At 40.7% G+C, this 19,708-nt stretch overlaps 1 protein-coding gene across 1 annotated transcript in view; it reads right to left on the reverse strand.

Moving 5' to 3' along the window:
- Window positions 1-19,708, reverse strand: part of SLC35F1 (solute carrier family 35 member F1) — a 414,631-nt gene that overhangs the window by 41,655 nt on the left and 353,268 nt on the right. The window contains exons 4-5 of the mRNA XM_032651819.1: window positions 7,668-7,827; window positions 936-1,092 (exon numbers count right to left, since the gene is read on the reverse strand). Of these exons, the coding sequence (XP_032507710.1) occupies window positions 936-1,092; window positions 7,668-7,827 (317 nt within the window). The remainder of the gene's footprint in view (window positions 1-935; window positions 1,093-7,667; window positions 7,828-19,708) is intronic.

Below are 19,708 nucleotides of genomic sequence, written 5' to 3' on the forward strand. Positions count from 1 at the left end.
TGCAAGACGTTCCACTTTTAGCTGTCTTCTACTTTGGCTTTGTTACTTTTGGAAGCCAGAGTTAGGTTGACCTCCTAAATTTATTTGGTTTATTTCTATGTATTCTCAATATCAGCACAAGCAGGTGATGCCTTGGGGTTTTTAAATCAGCATTGGGATCTAGGTCACACGTGGTAACGATCATGGTGCTTGAGCCTTGGGGTTTTTATATCAGCAGTTGGGATCTGGGTCACACGTGGTAACGATCGTGGTGCTTGAGCCTTGGGGTTTTTAAATCAGCATTGGGATCTGGGTCACACGTGGTAACGATCGTGGTGCTTGAGCCTTGGGGTTTTTAAATCAGCATTGGGATCTGGGTCACACGTGGTAACGATCGTGGTGCTTGAGCCTTGGGGCTTTTAAATCAGCATTGGGATCTGGGTCACACGTGGTAACGATCGTGGTGCTTGAGCCTTGGGGCTTTTAAATCAGCATTGGGATCTGGGTCACACATGGTAACGATCATGGTGCTTGAGCCTTGGGTCTTTTTTTTCCACATGAAAAGATATCGACTTAGGGAACCTTCCCTTGGAAAGAAGCACCTTTGTAATTGTGTTAGGAGCCCAAATGCAACTGCATCCCCAGAAACTTTCAGTATTTTCTCATCCCAAAGTAACGTGAAACATGCTGTCCGTTTAACAAGATCGAGGCCTGTGTGTAGGTATCTTCAAAAATACTGTAATAAATTTAGTGTAATTAAAAAAAAATTCATTTAGTTTGGAAGAAATTTACTAATAAAGATATTGAGTTTTTCAGATTTCATGTGGGAGGTTGGTGACAGGTTTCTACCTTTGAGTTTTGTAAAATAAAGCAAACAGCCATACCCCAAATGAAAAAAAAATTGTAAGAATAAGCTCTAAGAGTATCGACTGCCTGAATTTCTAATTTTTACTCACAACTGAATTCCACTGAAAAATGCCCCGAAGAGTCCAATCATTCCCAGGAATTCCACTCGGCTCAGGGTTCGGATGATGTATTCTTCCCAGACGTTAGAGATACCGTAGAGCGTGGCTCCCCCTAAGACCAGAAGGTCCCCTACCAGCTTATTTTCCCCTAGGAACCAAAAAAAAAAAAAAAAAAAAAAAAGAGGAAGCTTTATTAAAATTTTCCTAACAAGAATTTGGCATCGGCAAAATCAGCTTCCTATGCCTATTCTTTTCTGACATTTTTATAGACGTTCTGTATTTTGCCAACTGAGATTTAGTAAAGTCCATTTGTGTGTGCTCCAGTTACGCTGTGATATAAAAAGTTTGCCTATGTCCGCAACAAGAAGTCTTCCCTAGCTAAGAAAGGGACCAGTTTCTTCTAGACTGTACCCTCTCCATAAAGCACCATGTCTTCTGTCTGAGCGAAAGGGATTATGGGTTGAAAATTTCAACTCCCCTAAAGTAAGTAACATAAGGGTGAAAATATATGTCATTCATTATCACATTAGTATTTTTCTTCTTTCATAAAAATATCTATTTGTTCTAAATTCAATTTTGGTTTCTGTCCAATCTCATAAATTCTGTACCTAGCTATTTCCTATACTTAGGCCAACTCTTTCCACTCCAGGAAGTGTGAAGCTAGGGAAGGACAGTGGGAATCAGCAGCCAGTGGCCTCACAGTGGGCTTGTACCCAAGAAGCCTCCAGCTGTGTCCTGTGTAGTTGGCTCATGGGAGCTCAGCAGACATGCAGCTCTGGGGCAGAAGAAGGCGGGATTGGGAGGGCTCTCTCTCCAGCGTGATTCTAAGGGAGAGACCCACCTTAGAGTAGCCTTGGATTTCCAGATTAGCTGGAACAACCTAAAACTGCAGAGCCAGATGTTCACTGTACAGTTGGGAGGGAGCACTGCACATTCTCTAGGAAGAGGTTTCACGTAAAAGAATCTGGGCTGGGCTTGGGGAGAGACCTCTTCACTCACGTCTTTGTGGTCGCCCCTGGAGACACATTTACTCTAATTAGTGTCACTTTTTCTAAGACAGCTTCCCACTGCTGGTAAGAATCAGAGAGAGAAAAGGTACCCTGAAAGGCAGGAGAGCTTGCTGGAGTTCAAGGGAATGGAGCTGAGAGTCTGGAACTGCGAGGTCTGGGAACCCTCCCGGGGCTCATGGGGAGTGGGTGGCCCAAGAACATGAGGAGGCTCTGATAAGGAACCAGACCTCATGGCTGTGTCCCTGGGTGTGTCTTCCAGGGAAATGAAGGTTGCTGTTACAGAGCAACCTGATGAATCTTTTTTTATGTGTCAGCTAGAAAATCATGACAAAGCTTCTAATTTTAAGGAGTTCATTTGTGGAATAACCCATAAAGTAAAAAGTATCTATTACTAAGACTATAAAATTATAATGAACATGATTCAGTCACTTTTCAATAAGGACCCATTTCAGAATCTTGTGATGACATGGGGTCATTATTATGAATATCAATTATTGTTGTATTAGTGAAGTGTGGAAGTGCTGCTCGATAGAATTCTTGGTTACATGAAATTAATTTTATATGAATGGATTCAGGAAAGTTAAATATAATAAACTATTTTAATAGAACTTAGGGAAACATCAGTCCATCTTTTAAAAGTCCTAAAAAGAGGCCACACTGTTTCAATGAATAGTCTCAACAATATTTTTCAAACTCCACATTTATATCATTATGGTCTATTCTGTTAAGCCTTTGACTATATGGAATCTACTCCCGAGTACTTTGAATTTTCACCAATGCAGTGATAATTATTGTTAATAATGATACAATTTTGTGTAACTGCAAGTTTAGAAGTATTTCCTAAGTTATCGGTAACAAAGTGATTAAATATTACTTATTAAAATTTTACTAATAAGTGTATTTATCAGTTTTAAATCATTTGAAAGTGGGTACCTATACATATAGCATGTATGAAATCTTAGATGATTAAATATAGTTAAATTAACTAGGACATGATTTTATCCAACCATACTGTATAATGCAGTGTTTGATATAATATTTTGTACCTACAATTTGTATCTAGTTGACTGGAAATTACAACATATTACTCTATGTTTCGTGCCCTATTAATGCTATAGATATCCGACATGGTAGAGTCAATTTCTCTGAAAGTTCACGGGGAAAATTATATCTAGCAAGTGTGTCATTTACATATGATTGAAACCACAGTGAGTGATAATGATTTGCAAATTTGGGGCAAATGTACACATCTGAAGTTATAAGAAGTTCATTCAACCCAGTGCCTTCTTTCTCTCCTCTGAATTTCACACCATTGTCACTGCGTATGGCCCCCACTGCACTTTGCTCCACGTCTATTATTTGTTAACTTGCCTGTCTTCCCCTTCCTGTTTTCTTATACAGTAGGGTTGAAGGGCCTACTGTGACTTACTTCGCTTTATATTCTCTGCGGTCCCTAGCACAGATCCTGGCACATTATAAGTTCTCAATAAGTGTTTAAATGAGTTGAGCCAATGGAACAGGTCTTAATACATGTCATGGTAAAGATTTTGAATGGTGACATCTTTCAATTCAGGTAGATGTGGGTTCTAATCACATCTCTGTCACTTATTAGTTGTTAAACATTGGGCAAGCTATAGAGTCTTTCTGACTTGTGTTTTCTTAATTTAAAATGAGGTTATGGCGAGGATACTGTAAAAAATAGTGTCAATAAGATTTAAAAATGCAAAATAATGTAAAATGCTTAACATAGCATCTGGCACTTATTAAGTGTTCAGGAAATGGTGGTTAAAAAAGAGTGAATCAATCGTTCCCTTTGAATCACCACCTGTCTGTTTGGGTTGGCCATTTCTCATTTTGGATTGCTTCTTAGTTCTAAACAACCCAGTCATGACTGCTTTGCAAGAATTGGTTTTCCTTATTAGATTTTTGATGAAGTACTAGAAACACCATGTTTGGAGGGATACTTCTGTCTGTGTGGTTGTGGGAGGAGAAGAGGGAATATTATTTCAAATCATTACTTACCACTATTTCAAGAATAAATGGTGAATTATAGTATTCTAGAGTGTTGAAAGACTGCTAATGCAATTTATGAAAATGAACCCAACTCACTGAATATTTTTGAGTTTTAAATACGACCAACTGCTTTGTTTTCCTGGGACTCTCTTGGTTTTAGCACAGAAAGTCCCACTTCTGGGGAAACCCTTCCATTCTGGCCTATCTGGGACAGTCATTCATCCTAATTTACTGCAACTGAACAATGGTACCTTTCTTACATGAGTCACAATTATGGAAGAATAAGTATTAAGTGGTGTAGCAGAAAGATTTCACATCTAGGCCACACCATTTAGTACTGGTGTGTACTTGCACGTTTCTTATCTTCCCTGAGCCTTGATTTCTTCAGCTGTAACGATGAGAAAATACTTTCTTTGCATAATTAGGAGGATTAAATGAGATGATATACAGGAACGTGCCTGGCACCAATAAAATTGTCACTTTAAAAAATTATGTTTAATTATCTAATTCTTTGAAGATGTTTTCTCTCTTTTGAAATAAATATAAAATTATGTCTGGTAGTAAAGAAAATGTCATTATGGTTATCTAACATCTTTGATAAGTGAACTATAAGATGCAATAAATGTATTATGGTAGAAAGAAGATACTTTGAAGAGCAAGAAATACATTTTATGATAAGGATCTATTTTAATTGAGTTTTATCTTAATCTTATTATTTTCTTACCTCCCCTTTTATATCTATAAGTTTTCCAAGGAGAGTAGAAATGTCATGGAGAAATCTCTTTGGCCTTATTAAGTCATTTTTACACCCTCCAACCTCTATCATATTCTCAGGAGCCACTTTATTGCACGCCTTTCCCCCATGCATCAATAAATGCAGAGCTGGTCTCTCAGAGGAGACTTATAATGCTGGAGGAAGGTGGCAAAGAGGGAATACACATATTAGTCCCACCGATTTTCACTTGGAAAAAGACAGCTCCTTTCAGCTGAGCTCAAAGGCATGGGAGCACCTATAGTGGATGACCCGTTGTTCCTGAGACAAGCACAGAATTGGAATGTAAGTGTTTTTGTGTCTGTCCCACTTTGTAGACCATTCCACAGGCTCCAAGGCAGAGTCTCCACGGCTGATATCAAAAATGCTTGAGGACAGAATTTTCAAAATCCTAAGCTAAGAAGAACCGTGGACTAAGCAATATAAAAGGGACTAGGTCGGTCATCTTTTCCTGATACAGTGATGACGATTTAAATCGGGCTGAATGCCTGCTTAAAGTTCTGGTGAGTGCCTGAAGGATTTTAGAAAAGTTCCGTCCCTGGCGAATTAATGCAATTGAACCAGCTCTACGGTAAGAGTGGTAACAAATGGAACATTTTTGATAGGGATGCACACAAAGATTATATTGTCCTCAAAATCAGTGTTATTTTCTTTTTTCAGGACATTTTATAAGATAGCTTAAATTGCTGCCTAATTTAATATTTTTGTAGCTGTAAAGCATGCCCAATCATTATTTTGTAAAATGAGCCCTTGGATCCTAAATTTGGGCTGCTGTCAGGACATTATGCCATGTAGTTAGGCACCATCAGGTGAGCACGGAAGGTACTCAACAGTGATAAGACTTAATTCTGTTAACACTGGTACTTCATATGTTACAACAGGAAAGATGCTGTGGGCCTTAAACAGATTCACACGGACAGATAAAACACCACTCCAGCATGTTTCAGCTGCCCTGCACTCTTTTTAAAAATGACCACTTTTGAAAGACTCCCAAATGGACTTATTTTCTTTTTCTTAAATAGTACTAGTACCCCTTTCCTAACGTTTCAATTGAAATCAAGAAAACATTTTTTACAGGATTAGTGAATACAACCTAGTGAAATCAATTCAAATTTGTTTAACATTTTGGGTGTAAATATTTAGATTTATAATGACAATTGTCTTCCTTGACTATGGATACAAAATGATGGCCAGGGTGAATGGCTAGAGCTCAGCAAAGCAAAATTTTCATAAATAAGGGTACATGTTGCTGTATTTACACAGTTCAAGCAAAGCTGAGAAAGTGTAATTAAATTATGACTTTATAACAATTGGGCATGTTGTATCAGACAAAAATATTGTCTGATTGGTCCAAAGAGATGATCTATATTGGGATCATGATGGGTATAGAGCAAAAACTAGCCTTTTCATGTAATATATATCAATATCACATGGAACCACTATTTCGTAGAACAGAATTTGGGAAAAGCTGGCATAGGTATTTTTAGTCCATCTGTTGTGTTGGGGACTGATTACGTTGTGTAGGCAGCATATGGAGAGGACAGAGGCTGTCTCTCTTTTGCTGTGTTGTATCTTCAGCTCCCAGCAATGTGGGAGAGGAAAGGAAGCCTGCCCAGGAGGTCAGGAGACTTGGGTTCTAGTCTCAGCTCTGTGACCTTGGGCAGCTCACTTAGCTTCCCTGTGTCTTGGAGTTTTTGTGTGTCAAATACAAAGGAGCCGAACAAGGTCCCTTTCAGTCATAAAGTTCTGTGGTGCAACTTAAAAATATAAATAAGTTTCATTTCAGGTATTTCTTATGACCTAGTCTCAAAGAGATATGCCCCAATTTTAACTTTTTACCTCTAACTCCCTAGAAGAAAAGGCAATTCCAAAACTACAGGAGAGTAGGTACCTTCTATCCTATTCCTGATGTTAACAAAGAACGTCATTTTTTTCTTGCCCTGAAACCTCTGTAACTCAAGGATTTTTGGTACATTTTAAAGAATTACAATGCTTTAAATGTGGTCCTCTGGAAAGCATTCTGGATTAGGGCTCTTCGGAAGATTGATAGCAATTTAATGAGTAAACCTTGAAGCCTTGTAGGTCTACAAGATAATGACCTGTGACTGTTACCTAAAACTTCCCCACAAATACACCAACAAAAAACATGCATGAGGAGACTGCATTTAGCTCTCCCTCATAAAAGTATCGAGAATTCCTAATCCAGGCTCCAAAGTTTAAATATCCACTCTTAAGCCTGTATATCTACCTTCACCCAGTAGTCTGAAAGCTCAGTCTTTCTCTGACGCGGGAGAGAAGGCGTTGGCGGGTGGGGTGTGGGGAAGGTCCCTGTGGCTCGGGAGTGGCCTGACCCACTGACACCGTCTCTAACCAGCTGGTCTGGATCAGGCAGCTTTGACCCCCAACACATCCTCCAAGTGGGTCCTGACTTTCAGCTTTAAACACCATCTGAATGTTTCTGAGTTCCTGTAGAATGGGCATGAAAGCTGTATTTTGCTTCCTTTGTTCACTAAAGAAATATGTATGGGGCTTCCCTGGTGGCGCAGTGGTTGAGAGTCCGCCTGCCGATGCAGGGGACACGGGTTCGTGCCCCGGTCTGGGAGGATCCCACATGCCGCGGAGCGGCTGGGCCCGTGAGCCATGGCCGCTGAGCCTGCGCGTCCGGAGCCTGTCCTCCGCAACGGGAGAGGCCACAACAGTGAGAGGCCCGCGTAACCCATAAAAAAAAAAAAAAAAAAAAAAAAAAAAAGAAATATGTATGAACACCTCCTATGTGCCACTGTCCTAGGTGTAGGGGAACAAACACGAGTTAAGACACAGACAGTAGGAAGCCCAGGTTCCTTGTTTCCACCATGAACCATGAACATTCCACGTCTTGCCTTGGTCTCACCCACAGAGTCAAGTAACCCGGTGAACACGGAGACTCACCTGCTCCCTGATGCCTTCCCACAAGCACATCTGCGCCCGCCATGCATCCCATTCCCAGGATGCAGACGATGATGCCGAGGAAATGCACAGCCTTGTACCGGATCAGCAGGAAGAACCAGGAGAGCAAAATCACAACCGGGATCACAAAACAGTCCAGGAGCTACAGGGAGGGAAGGAGGGAAGCAACAATAGGGAGTTCAGAGGGAAACTTTCCATATAATGGAAACTGTCAGAAAAAGAAGTTTGCTCTGTAGAAAGGGCATTTCCCCTGGATCTGTGTTTTTGGGTCGACCCAGAATTGATGCAATTAAAACGACTCTGAAACAAATGCACATGAACTTTACTTAAACACCCCCCAGCTGTGAAGAAAAGGGGAGAAGGCGAATCAATAAGACAGGCTGGTGGTGAAGATTCTCCTGCCCCTGTGGTGTCAGGGCAGCTTGGCATCCACCTTCCTCAGCACCCTGGCCGACTCCACAGGGACACTCAGATGTGGGGAGAATAGACGGAACCATTTTAGATGGTCCCAGCACTCTGGGAGTAGATCTGGGAATGGGAGGTGAGGGGGCAGAGGTCTTCTAATAGTTTATAAATTATTAGAATCTAGGCAAAAGTTGCACTTAATTTCTCCCAGAACTTTCTCCCCCCTACCAATAAAAGTTACCTTAATCTCTCTTTGAAATTTCACTCTTTATAGGAAAAAAACTGCTCTAAATGTAAATGCAAATATTAATCTCAAAAGTTTATAAATACTTTAAAAATACTGTATAAAAAAAGGTAAAAAGGAGGGAGAGAAAAGAATGAACAGAGTATTTAAAAAATCTTTGACTTCATTTCCTATATATTTTGTGCAAATAGTGAGATTCCACCTGAAATGGAAGCCCCAAGAGATGGTGGAAAGTTTGTCCCGGTCATGCAGCTAGACAACATAATGAAATGGGAAGACCTTGTGTGAGGAGCCAGGAGATCTGAATGTGAGTACTAGACCCTTACTTAGAGCAGTGTGACCTTGGGCAACCCACAAACTCAGGAAGCCTCAATTTCCTGTTAGTATAATGAAGATAATAATTCCTACTGACTTTCTCTAAAGATCACTGTGAAGCTCGAAGATACCACATGTGGAAGCATTTTGTAAATTACGAGGACCTCAATGCCAGTCTATACCCTGCTTCCAAACACACGCTCTGGACTCCACAGAACTGGTTGTCTCTACCACACCTCGGTAAGATGCAGTGACTTGTGGTTACTCCATGTGAGGCAGGGTCTCCACTAGACACATGGGTGGCCCCCAGGACTCCAGACTCTATGTACCAAATGAGAAACTGGTGATCTGGTCCCACTGCACAGTACAGCTCCTCTGCTAGAATGCTAAACAGGTGGCCCTACCAGCCAGTAGCCAGATGCAGGGCAGTGATCCCTAACACTCCTTCACTCTTACTGTCTATATCCTATGGGCCACTAAATCCTGCCAGTTCACCTTCTAAACACTTGTTAAATCTACTCACGCCACTTCCGCCACCTAGACCGAACTGGCATCATCTCCTACCTGGAGCAAGCCCTTCCTTCCTGCCTCGGGTCTTCATGCATCCCCCTCCTTCTGGAATGCTCCATCTGATTCTTGAAGTCCTGCCTCCTTCTTCAGGCTCGCACCTATATTCTGCCTCCTTAAGAGAGCCTCTAGGGTCCCTAGGCTAGGTCAGGTCCTCTTCGATGATTTCCTTGTATCCTATACCTCTCCTTTATAGTGTCAATTATAATAATTCTCAATTAATATGGAATTATTGGCATAATGTCTGACTTCCCACTTGTCTGGAGTTCCATGAGAGCAGGACTATATTCCCAGCACCCAGAGTCCTGATGGGCTTATGAGAAGTATCCAAGAATAGTTATTGAACAAATACATACAAGGATTTTTAATAATCAGTAACAGCAAAATAGAGTCACCAACATTCACCAAAGGCTGAAAAATGTTTGTATATTTGCAAAGCATCAGAATGGCTTTTGGTACTGTAAACAGCACTTAGGATCCTCACCATCCCAAAAGCTGTTGGTGACCTGGACAGACCCTCATGCTTCTCCGTGCCTCGGTCTTCCCTTTTGCAGAATGGAGCAAGCAATCAGAAGAGTAAGCTGTCCCCGAGGTTACTGGGGAATGATAACGCTGATGACATCGTTAACCCTAACACAGTGATGGGCTGGGGGCTAAGCCCACGTGTCACAGCGCTCCGGGAGGGGCTAAGTTCGGGGGTGACGGCTGGTAGGACTGCACTACAGCATATGTTCACTCACTGCACAGCTAATTAGCAAGTTAATGATCCTACTTGATGTGGTAAAACGCTCTAAAGCAGGTTTTACAGCTGGCCTCAAATGCCATTTAAGTATATTAGGAAATTTGTGTTTGCCAGTGAAAACTCTTCACTGGGCATAAGACAGTTGGTGTTTTGCTTTAAAAATTAGAAATGATTGAATCAACAGATAGAATATTTACCTACAGGCTCCACAATTGGGATTTCATTATCTGGCTGGAAGCCCTCGGTCAGTGAAGCTGAAGGCCTCTATGCCTGAATTACTGAAGGCAAACCAGGCCTTCATCCAATCTTTGAGGAGGGCTCAAGTGAGCTTTTGTGGTTCTCAGTGTCATTAGAAACCCCAAAGCACTTGATGAGTCCTGGGATCTGTTCTCTTAATAGATTGAGCTGAAAAATCCTTATTTGTGAGTGCCAGTTGGCCCTTTGGGTAGGGAGGACTTTTAGAAAGAAGAGAAGGAGAAAGAAGGCTACAGTACAAACCAGGGTTTCTGGGACATTTCAGCTGGGAAGCGTGGCACCCAGCATACAGTAGGGAATCAACAATGGGTGACTAAATGAATAAAAGAATGGAGGGGCGCTTGGTATCACTGACTGTCAGAAGGGAAATTAGAGGTAATCTAGGCTGCTTCCAGCATTTATTTGGTCTGGGATGATTCTTCATTTTGCAGGACTGCCCCAGGCTCTCTGCAGGGCACTTAGCACCACTGGGCCCTGACCACTAAAAAAAATGCTCCTACACATTTACAAGTGCCCCTCGGGGGCAGTATCTCCCCAATTTAGAATCACAGAGCCCTTTATTTAAAAACTGAGGATTCAGAAGTTTCAAGAGGTGAAGTGATGTGCTCCCTGTTGCTATCAGCCACAGTCCTGTCCTGATTTTTTTTTTTTTTGCGGTACGTAGGCCTCTCACTGTTGTGGCCTCTCCCGTTGCGGAGCCCAGGCTCCGGACGCGCAGGCTCAGCGGCCATGGCTCACGGGCCCAGCCGCTCTGCGGCATGTGGGATCTTCCCAGACCGGGGCATCAGCAGATGGACTCTCAACCACTGCGCCACCAGGGAAGCCCCCTGATTTTTTTAAAATCATATTTTAATGAAGGTCAGTAACAGGAATTGCTACAGGTGGAGGTCTCACCACGATTTTTGTAATTAGAGACAAAAAAACTCAAAAAACAAAAAACATTTGGGAGTTGCTGTTAGTAAACAGGCTATTATTTTTTAGCGATTTTTGGCTCCAGCTTTTCCCCTGCGGTCATATAGTATAAAACATACTGACAAAATAATTTTCCAATAATTTTCTGGTAGGTTAACCCCTTAGCAAAGAGGTTGTTAGAGTAATAAAAGAGAGCAGCATTATAATAGATGCCCATGACTGGGGCTGTGAAAGCAGAAAATGAACTGAAAAACTTTCGGGTTCTGTCATTAACTTTTAAGATGTATTTACCTTTCTTTGCATACATTTCTATATCCAAAAGGAGATTATAAAATATCAATACCCAAAAACGAAACAAATGAATATTATTTCATAATCATCTTATACTCTGAAACATCTCCAAGAACATGAAGAACTTCAGAAAGAAAAGTTCATTACCTCTTAGATTTACCTGGCATCATTCCCCTCTAAAGATATAAGCTAATTTTAGTCTTCTATATCATTCATCCTTAAGTAACACCTGCCAGTGAGGTCTACGAGCCCAGGTTATCTGATTTGATTGATGGAGGTGCTGAGGCACACCATGCTCAAAGACTGGGGGCAAAGCCTCTGAAGTCATCATGATAACACCAGGATAATGATCTGAACTTGGTAGTGTTAAATATTTCCTCAGGATAGATTCTTGGCCTGAAATTACAGAGTTAAACTCTTGATGCATATTGCCATTTTTTTCCAGGAAGTTAGTGGCTATTTACTGGTCCACCATTAGCGGGCAAATGTGAACTAAGATGAGAGAATTGCTTTGCAAATTAAAACTAGGTATTTCAGGGAAGGAACCTTCAAGACAGTGGAGGAGTAAGACGTGGAGATCAACCTCCTCCCCATAAATACATCAGAAATACATATGGCACATATATACAATGGAATATTACTCAGCCATAAAAAGAAACGAAATTGAGCTATTTGTAATGAGGTGGATAGACCTAGAGTCTGTCATACAGAGTGAAGTAAGTCAGAAAGAGAAAGACAAATACCGTATGCTAACACATACATATGGAATTTAAGAAAAAAAATGTCATCAAGAACCTAGGGGTGAGACAGGAATAAAGACACAGACCTACTAGAGAATGGACTTGAGGATATGGGGAGGGGGAAAGGTAAGCTGTGACAAAGCGAGAGAGAGGCATGGACATATATACACTACCAAACGTAAAACAGATAGCTAGTGGGAAGCAGCCGCATAGCACAGGGAGATCAGCTCCGTGCTTTGTGACTGCCTGGAGGGGTGGGATAAGGAGGGTGGGAGGGAGGGAGACGCAAGAGGGAAGAGATATGGGAACATATGTATAACTGATTCACTTTGTTATAAAGCAGAAACTAATACACCATTGTAAAGCAATTATACTCCAATAAAGACGTAAAAAAAAAAAAATCTACATTTGGAACAACTCCTACAGAACACCTACTGAATGCTGGCAAAAGACCTCAGACTTCCCAATAGGCAAGAAACTCCCCAAGTACCTGGGTAGGGCAAAAGAAAAAAGAAAAAACAGAGACAAAAGAATAGGGACGGGACCTGCACCAGTGGGAGGGAGCTGTGAAGGAGGAAAGGTTTCCACACACTAGGAAGCCCCTTCGCAGGCGGAGACTGCGGGTGGCAGAGGGCAGAAGCTTCAGAGCCACGGAGGAGAGCGCAGCAACAGGGGTGCGGAGGGCAAAGCAGAGAGATTCCTGCACAGAGGATCGGTGCCGACCAGCATTCACCAGCTTGAGAGGCTTGTCTGCTCACCCGCCGGGGCGAGTGGGGCTGGGAGCTGAGGCTTGGGTTTCGGAGGTCAGATCCCAGGGAGAGGATTGGGGTTGGCTGCGTGAACACAGCCTGAAGGGGACTAATGCACCACAGCTAGTCGGGAGGGAGTCTGGGGAAAAGTCTGGCACTGCCTAAAAGGCAAGAGACCATTGTTTCGGGGTGCATGAGGGGAGGGAATTCAGAGCACTGCCTAAATGAGCTCCAGAGACGGGCGTGAGTCATGGCTATCAGCACAGACACCAGAAACGGGCATGAGACGCTAAGGCTGCTGCTGCCGCCACCAAGAAGCCTGTGTGCAAGCACAGGTCACTATCCACACCTCCCCTCCCAGGAGCCTGTGCAGCCCGCCACTGCCAGGATCCTGTGATCCAGGGACAACTTCCCTGGGAGAACACATGGCGTGCCTCAGGCTGTTGCATGTCATGCTGGCCTCTGCCACCGCAGGCTTGCCCCGCATTCCATACCCCTCCCTCCCCCTGGCCTGAGTGACGCAGAGCCCCCTAATCAGCCGCTGCTTTAACTCCGTCCGGTCTGGGCGAAGAACAGACGCCAGAGGGCGACCTACACTCAGAGGTGGGGCCAAATCCAAAGCTGAACCCCGGGAGCTGGGCGAACAAAGAGAAAGGGAAATCTCTCCCAGCAGCCTCAGGAGCAGTGGAATAAATCTCCACAATCAACTTGATGTACCCTGCATCTGAGGAATACCTGAATAGGCAATGAATCATCCCAAAATTGAGGAAGTGGGTTTTGGGAGCAATTGTAGACTTGTGGTTGGCTGTGACTGACTAGTTTCTCATTTATATGTTTATCTTAGTTTAGTTTTCAGCGCTTTGTTATCATTGGTGGATTGGTTTATTGGTTTGATTGCTCTCTTCTTTTCTTTTATTAGTTTTTTTAAAATAATATATTAAAATAATTTTTAATTTAATAACTTTATTTTTCATTCTTTCTTTTCTCCCTTTTCTTCTGAGCTGTGTGGCTGACAGGGTCCTGGTGCTCTGGCTGGGTGTCAGGCCTGTGCCTCTGAGGTGGGAGAGCCAAGTTCAGGGCATTGGACCAGAAGAGACCTCTTGGCCCCACATAATATCAATTGGCGAGAGCTCTCCCAGAGACCTCTGTCTCAACGCTAAGACCCAGCTCCACTAAATGGCCAGCAAGCTCGAGTGCTGGCCACCCCATGACAGACAGCTAGCAAGACAGGAAAACAACCCCACCCTTTAGCAGAGAGGCTGCCTAAAATCATACTAAGTTCACAGAAACCCCAAAACACACCACCAGACACGGTCCTGCCCATCAGAAAGACAACATCCAGCTCCATCCACCAGAACACAGGCACCGTCCCTTCCACCAGGAAGCCTTCAAAACCCATTGAACCAACCTTACCCACTGGGAGCAGAAACCAAAAACAATGGGAACTACAACCTGCAGCCTGAGAAAAGGAGACCCCAAACACAGTAAGGTAAGCAAAATGAGAAGACAGAAAAACACACAGCAGATGAAGGAGCAAGGTAAAAATCCACCAGACCTAACAAATGAAGAGGAAATAGCAGTCTACATGAAAAAGAATTCAGAGTAATGATAGTAAAGATGATCCAAAATCTTGGAAATAGAATGGACAAAATATAAGTAACATTTAACAAGGACCTAGAAGAACTAAACAGCAAACCAACAATAATGAACAACACAATAAATGAAATTAAAAATTCACTAGAGCAGAATAAAGAAAAAAGAATGAAAAGAATTGAGTACAGTCTCAGAGACCTCTGGGACAACATTAAACGCACCAACATTCAAATTATAGGGGTCCCAGAAGACGAACAGAAAAAGAAATGGCCTGAGAAAATATCTGAAATGATTACAGTTGAAAACTTCCCTAATATGGGAAAGGAAATAGTCAATCAAGTCCAGGAAGCACAGAAAGTACCAAACAGGATAAATCCAAGGAGAAACAGGCCAAGACCCATATTAATCAAACTATCAAAAATTAAATACAAGGAAAAAATATTAAAAGCAGCAAGGGAAAAACAACAAATAAAATACAAGGGAATCCCCATAAGGTTAACAGCTGATCTTTCAGCAGAAACTCTGGAAGGCAGTATGGAGTGGCAGAACATATTTAAAGTGATGAAAGGGAAAAATCTACAACCAAGACTCTACTCAGCAAGGATCTCATTCAGATTTGATGGAGAAATTAAAACCTTTACTGACAAGCAAAAGCTAAGAGATTTCAGCACCACCAAACCAGCTTTACAAAAAATGCTAAAGGAACTTCTCTAGGCAGGAAACACAAGAGAAGGAAAAGACCTACAATAACATACCCAAAACAGTTAAGAAAATGATAATAGGAACATACATAATGATAATTACCTTAAATGTAAATGGATTAAATACTCCAACCAAAAGACATAGACTGGCTGAATGGATACAAAACCAAGATCTGTATATATGCTGTCTACAAGACACCCACTTCAGATCTAGGGACACCTACAGACTGAAAGTGAGGGGATGGAAAAAGATATTCCATGCAAATGGAAATCAAAAGAAAGCTGGAGTAGCAATTCTCATATCAGACAAGATAGACTTTAAAATAAAGACTATTGGAAGAGACAAAGAAGGACATTATAATGATCAAGGGATCAATCCACGAAGAAGATATAATGACCGTAAATATTTATGCACCCAACATAGGAGCACCTCAATACATAAGGCAAATGCTAACAGCCATAAAAGGGAAAATCAACAGTAACATAATAATAGTAGGGGACTTTAACATCCCACTTTCACCAATGGACAGATCAACCACAATGAAAATAAATAAGGAAACACAAGCTTTAAATGACACATTAAACAAGATGGACTTAATTGATATTTACAGGACATTCCATCCAAAAACAACAGAATAAACATTCTTCTCAAGTGCTCATGGAACATTCTCCAGGATAGATCATATCTTGGGTTACATAATCAAGCCTTGGTAAATTTAAGAAAATTGAAATAGTATCAGGTATCTTTTCTGACCACAACGTTATCAGACTAGATATCAATTACAGGTAAAAAACTGTAAAAAATACTAACACATGGAGGCTAAACACTACATTACGAACTAACCAAGAGATCACTGAAGAAATCAAAGAGGAAATCAAAAAATACCTAGAACCAAATGACAACAAAAACATGATGGCCTAAAACCTATGGGATGCAGCAAAAGCAGTTCTAAGAGGGAAGTTTATAGCAATATAATCCTACCTCAAGAAACAAGAAAATTCTCAAATAAACAACCTAACCTTACATCTAAAGCAATTAGAGAAAGAAGAACCAACAAACCCCAAAGTTAGCAGAAGGAAAGAAATCATAAAGATCAGATCAGAAATAAATGAAAAAGAAGAAGGAAATGATAGCAAAGATCAATAAAACTAAAAGCTGGTTCTTTGAGAAAATAAACAAAATTGATCAACCACTAGCCAGACTCATCAAGAAAAAAAGGGAGAAGACTCAAAACAACAGAACTAGAAATGAAAAAGGAGAAGTAACAACTGACACTCAGAAATACAAAGGATCATGAGAGATTATTACAAGCAACTATATGCCAATAAAATGGACACCCTGGAAGAAATGGAAAAATTCTTAGAAAAGCATAACCTTCTGAGACTGAACCAGGAAAATAGAAAATATAAACAGACTAATCATAAGCACTGAAATTGAAACTGATTAAAAATCTTCCAAAAAACAAAAGCCCAGGACCAGATAGATTTACAGATGGATTCTATCAAACATTTAGAGAAGAGCTAACACCTATCCTTCTCAAACTCTTCCAAAATATAGCAGAGGAGGAACACTCCCAAACTCATTCTATGAGGCCACCAACACCCTGATACCAAAACCAAACAAAGATGTCACACAAAAAAAGAAAACTACAGGCCAATATCACTGATGAACATAGATGCAAAAATCCTCAACAAAATACTAGCAAACAGAATCCAGCAGCACATTAAAAGGATCATACACCATGATCAAGTGGGGTTTATCCCAGGAATACAAGGATTCTTCAATATATGCAAATTAATCAATGTGATACACCATATTAACAAATTGAAGGAGAAAAATCATATGATCAACTCAATAGCTGCAGAAAAAATTTTCAACAAAATTCAACACCCATTTATGATAAAAACCCTCCAGAAAGTAGGCATAGAGGGAACTTACCTCAACATAATAAAGGCCATATACGACAAACCGATAGCCAACATCATTCTCAATGGTGAAAAACTGAAACCATTTCCACTAAGATCAGGAACAAGATAAGGTTGCCCACTCTCACCACTATTATTCAATATAGTTTTGGAAGTTTTAGCCACAGCAATCAGAGAAGAAAAAGAAATAAAAGGAATCCAAATCACAAAAGGAGAAGTAAAACTGTCACTGTTTGCAACTGACATGATACTATACATAGAGAATCCTAAAGATGCTATCAGAAAACTACTAGAGCTAATCACTGAATTTGGAAAAGGAGCAGGATACAAAATTAATGCACAGAAATCTCTTGCATTTCTATAACTAATGATGAAAAATCTGAAAGGGAAATTAAGGAAACACTCCCATTTACCACTGCAACAAAAAGAATAAAATACCTAGGAATAAACCTGCCTATGGAGACAAAAGACCTGTATGGAGAAAACTATAAGCCACTGATGAAAGAAATTAAAGATGATACCAACAGATGGAGAGATATACCATATTCTTGGATTGGAAGACTCAACATTGTGAAAATGATTGTACTACCCAAAGCAATCTACAGATTCAACGCAATCCCTATCAAACTACCACTGCATTTTTCACAGAACTAGAACAAAAAAATTCACAATTTTTATGGAAACACAAAAGATCCCGAATAGCCAAAGCAATCTTGAGAAAGAAAAATGGAGCTGGAGGAATCAGGTTCCCTGACTTCAGACTATACTACAAAGCTATGTTAATCAAGGCAGTATGGTACTGGCACAAAAACTGAAATACAGATCAATGGAATAGGATAGAAAGCCCAGAGATAAACCCACACACATATGGTCACCTTATCTTTGATAGAGGAGGCAAGAATATACAATGGAGAAAAGACAGCCTCTTCAATAAGTTGTGCTGGGAAAACTGGACAGCTACATGTAAAAGAATGAAATCAGAACACTCCCTAACACCATACACAAAAATAAATTCAATATGAATTAAAGACCTAAATGTAAGGCCAGACATTATAAAACTCTTAGAGGGAAACATAGGCAGAACACTCTATGACATAAATCACAGCAAAATCCTTTTTGACCCACCCCCTAGAGAAATGGAAATAAAAACAAAAATAAACAAATGCGACCTAATGAAACAAAAGCTTTTGCACAGCAAAGGAAACCATAAACAAGACCAAAAGACAACCCTGAGAATGGGAGAAAATATTTGCAAACAAATCAACAGACAAAGGATTAATCTCCAAAATATACAAGCAGCTCATGCAGCTCAATATCAGAAAAACAAACAACCCAATCCAAAAATGGGCAGAAGACCTAAATAGACATTTCTCCAAAGAAGATATACAGTTTGTCAACAAACACATGAAAGAATGCTCAACATCACTAATCATTAGAGAAATGCAAATCAAAACTACAATGAGGTATCACCTCACACTGGTCAGAATGGCCATCATCAAAAAATCTACGAACAATAAATGCTGGAGATGGTGTGGAGAAAAGGGAACGCTCTTGCACTGTTGGTGGGAATGTAAATTGATACAGCCACTATGGAGAACAGTATGGAGGTTCCTTAAAAAACTAAAAATTGAATTACCATATGACCCAGCAGTCCCAGTCCTGGGCATATACCATGAGAAAACCATAATTCAAAAAGAGTTATGTACCACCATGTTCATTGCAACACTATTTACAATAGCCAGGACATGGAAGCAACCTAAGTGTCCATCGACAGATGAATGGATAAAGAAGATATGGCACATATATGCAATGAAATATTACTTAGCCATTAAAAGAAATGAAATTGAGTTATTTGTAGTGAGGTTGAGGTACTTGGTGTCTGTCATACAGAGTGAAGTAAGTCAGAAAGAGAAAAACAAATACCATAAGCAAGCACATATATATGCAATCTAAAAAAAAAAAGAAGAACCTAGGGGTAGGACAGGAATAAAGACGCAGACGTAGAGAATGGACTTGAGGACATGCGGAGGGGGAAATGTAAGCTGGGACGAAGTGAGAGAGTGGCATGGACATATATACACTACCAAATGTAAAATAGATAGCTAGTGGGAAGCAGCTGCATAGCACAGGGAGATCAGCTCAGTGCTTTGTGACCACCTAGAGAGGTGGGATAGGGAGTGTGGGAGGGAGGGAGATGCAAGAGGGAGGGGATATGGGGATATATATGTATGTATAGTTGATTCAGTTTGTTATACAGCAGCAATTAACACAACAATGTAAAGCAATTATACTCCAATAAAGATGTTTAAAAAATTAAAATTAAAAGAAATAAAAATAGGTATTTCAGGAAATGTCCATGGTATTCCCATTTTATACTTATAGACTTAAAAATCCAACATGTCCTTTATCTTCAAATTATGACCCTTAAATACCTTCAGAAAAGCTGAAAATAGCATTATGTTTTCACTCTGATAAAATGTCTAGATTTAGAGGCTGTCCTTTGGGTCTAAATTGCTACATGTACTGTTTTCTTCTTTAATGTTGGATGCTTGTGGTTACGTCTCCTCTCCTCTGGATTCTATC

The sequence above is a fragment of the Phocoena sinus genome, chromosome 12 (assembly GCF_008692025.1).
Source record: "Phocoena sinus isolate mPhoSin1 chromosome 12, mPhoSin1.pri, whole genome shotgun sequence".
NCBI classification, from domain to species: domain Eukaryota; kingdom Metazoa; phylum Chordata; class Mammalia; order Artiodactyla; family Phocoenidae; genus Phocoena; species Phocoena sinus.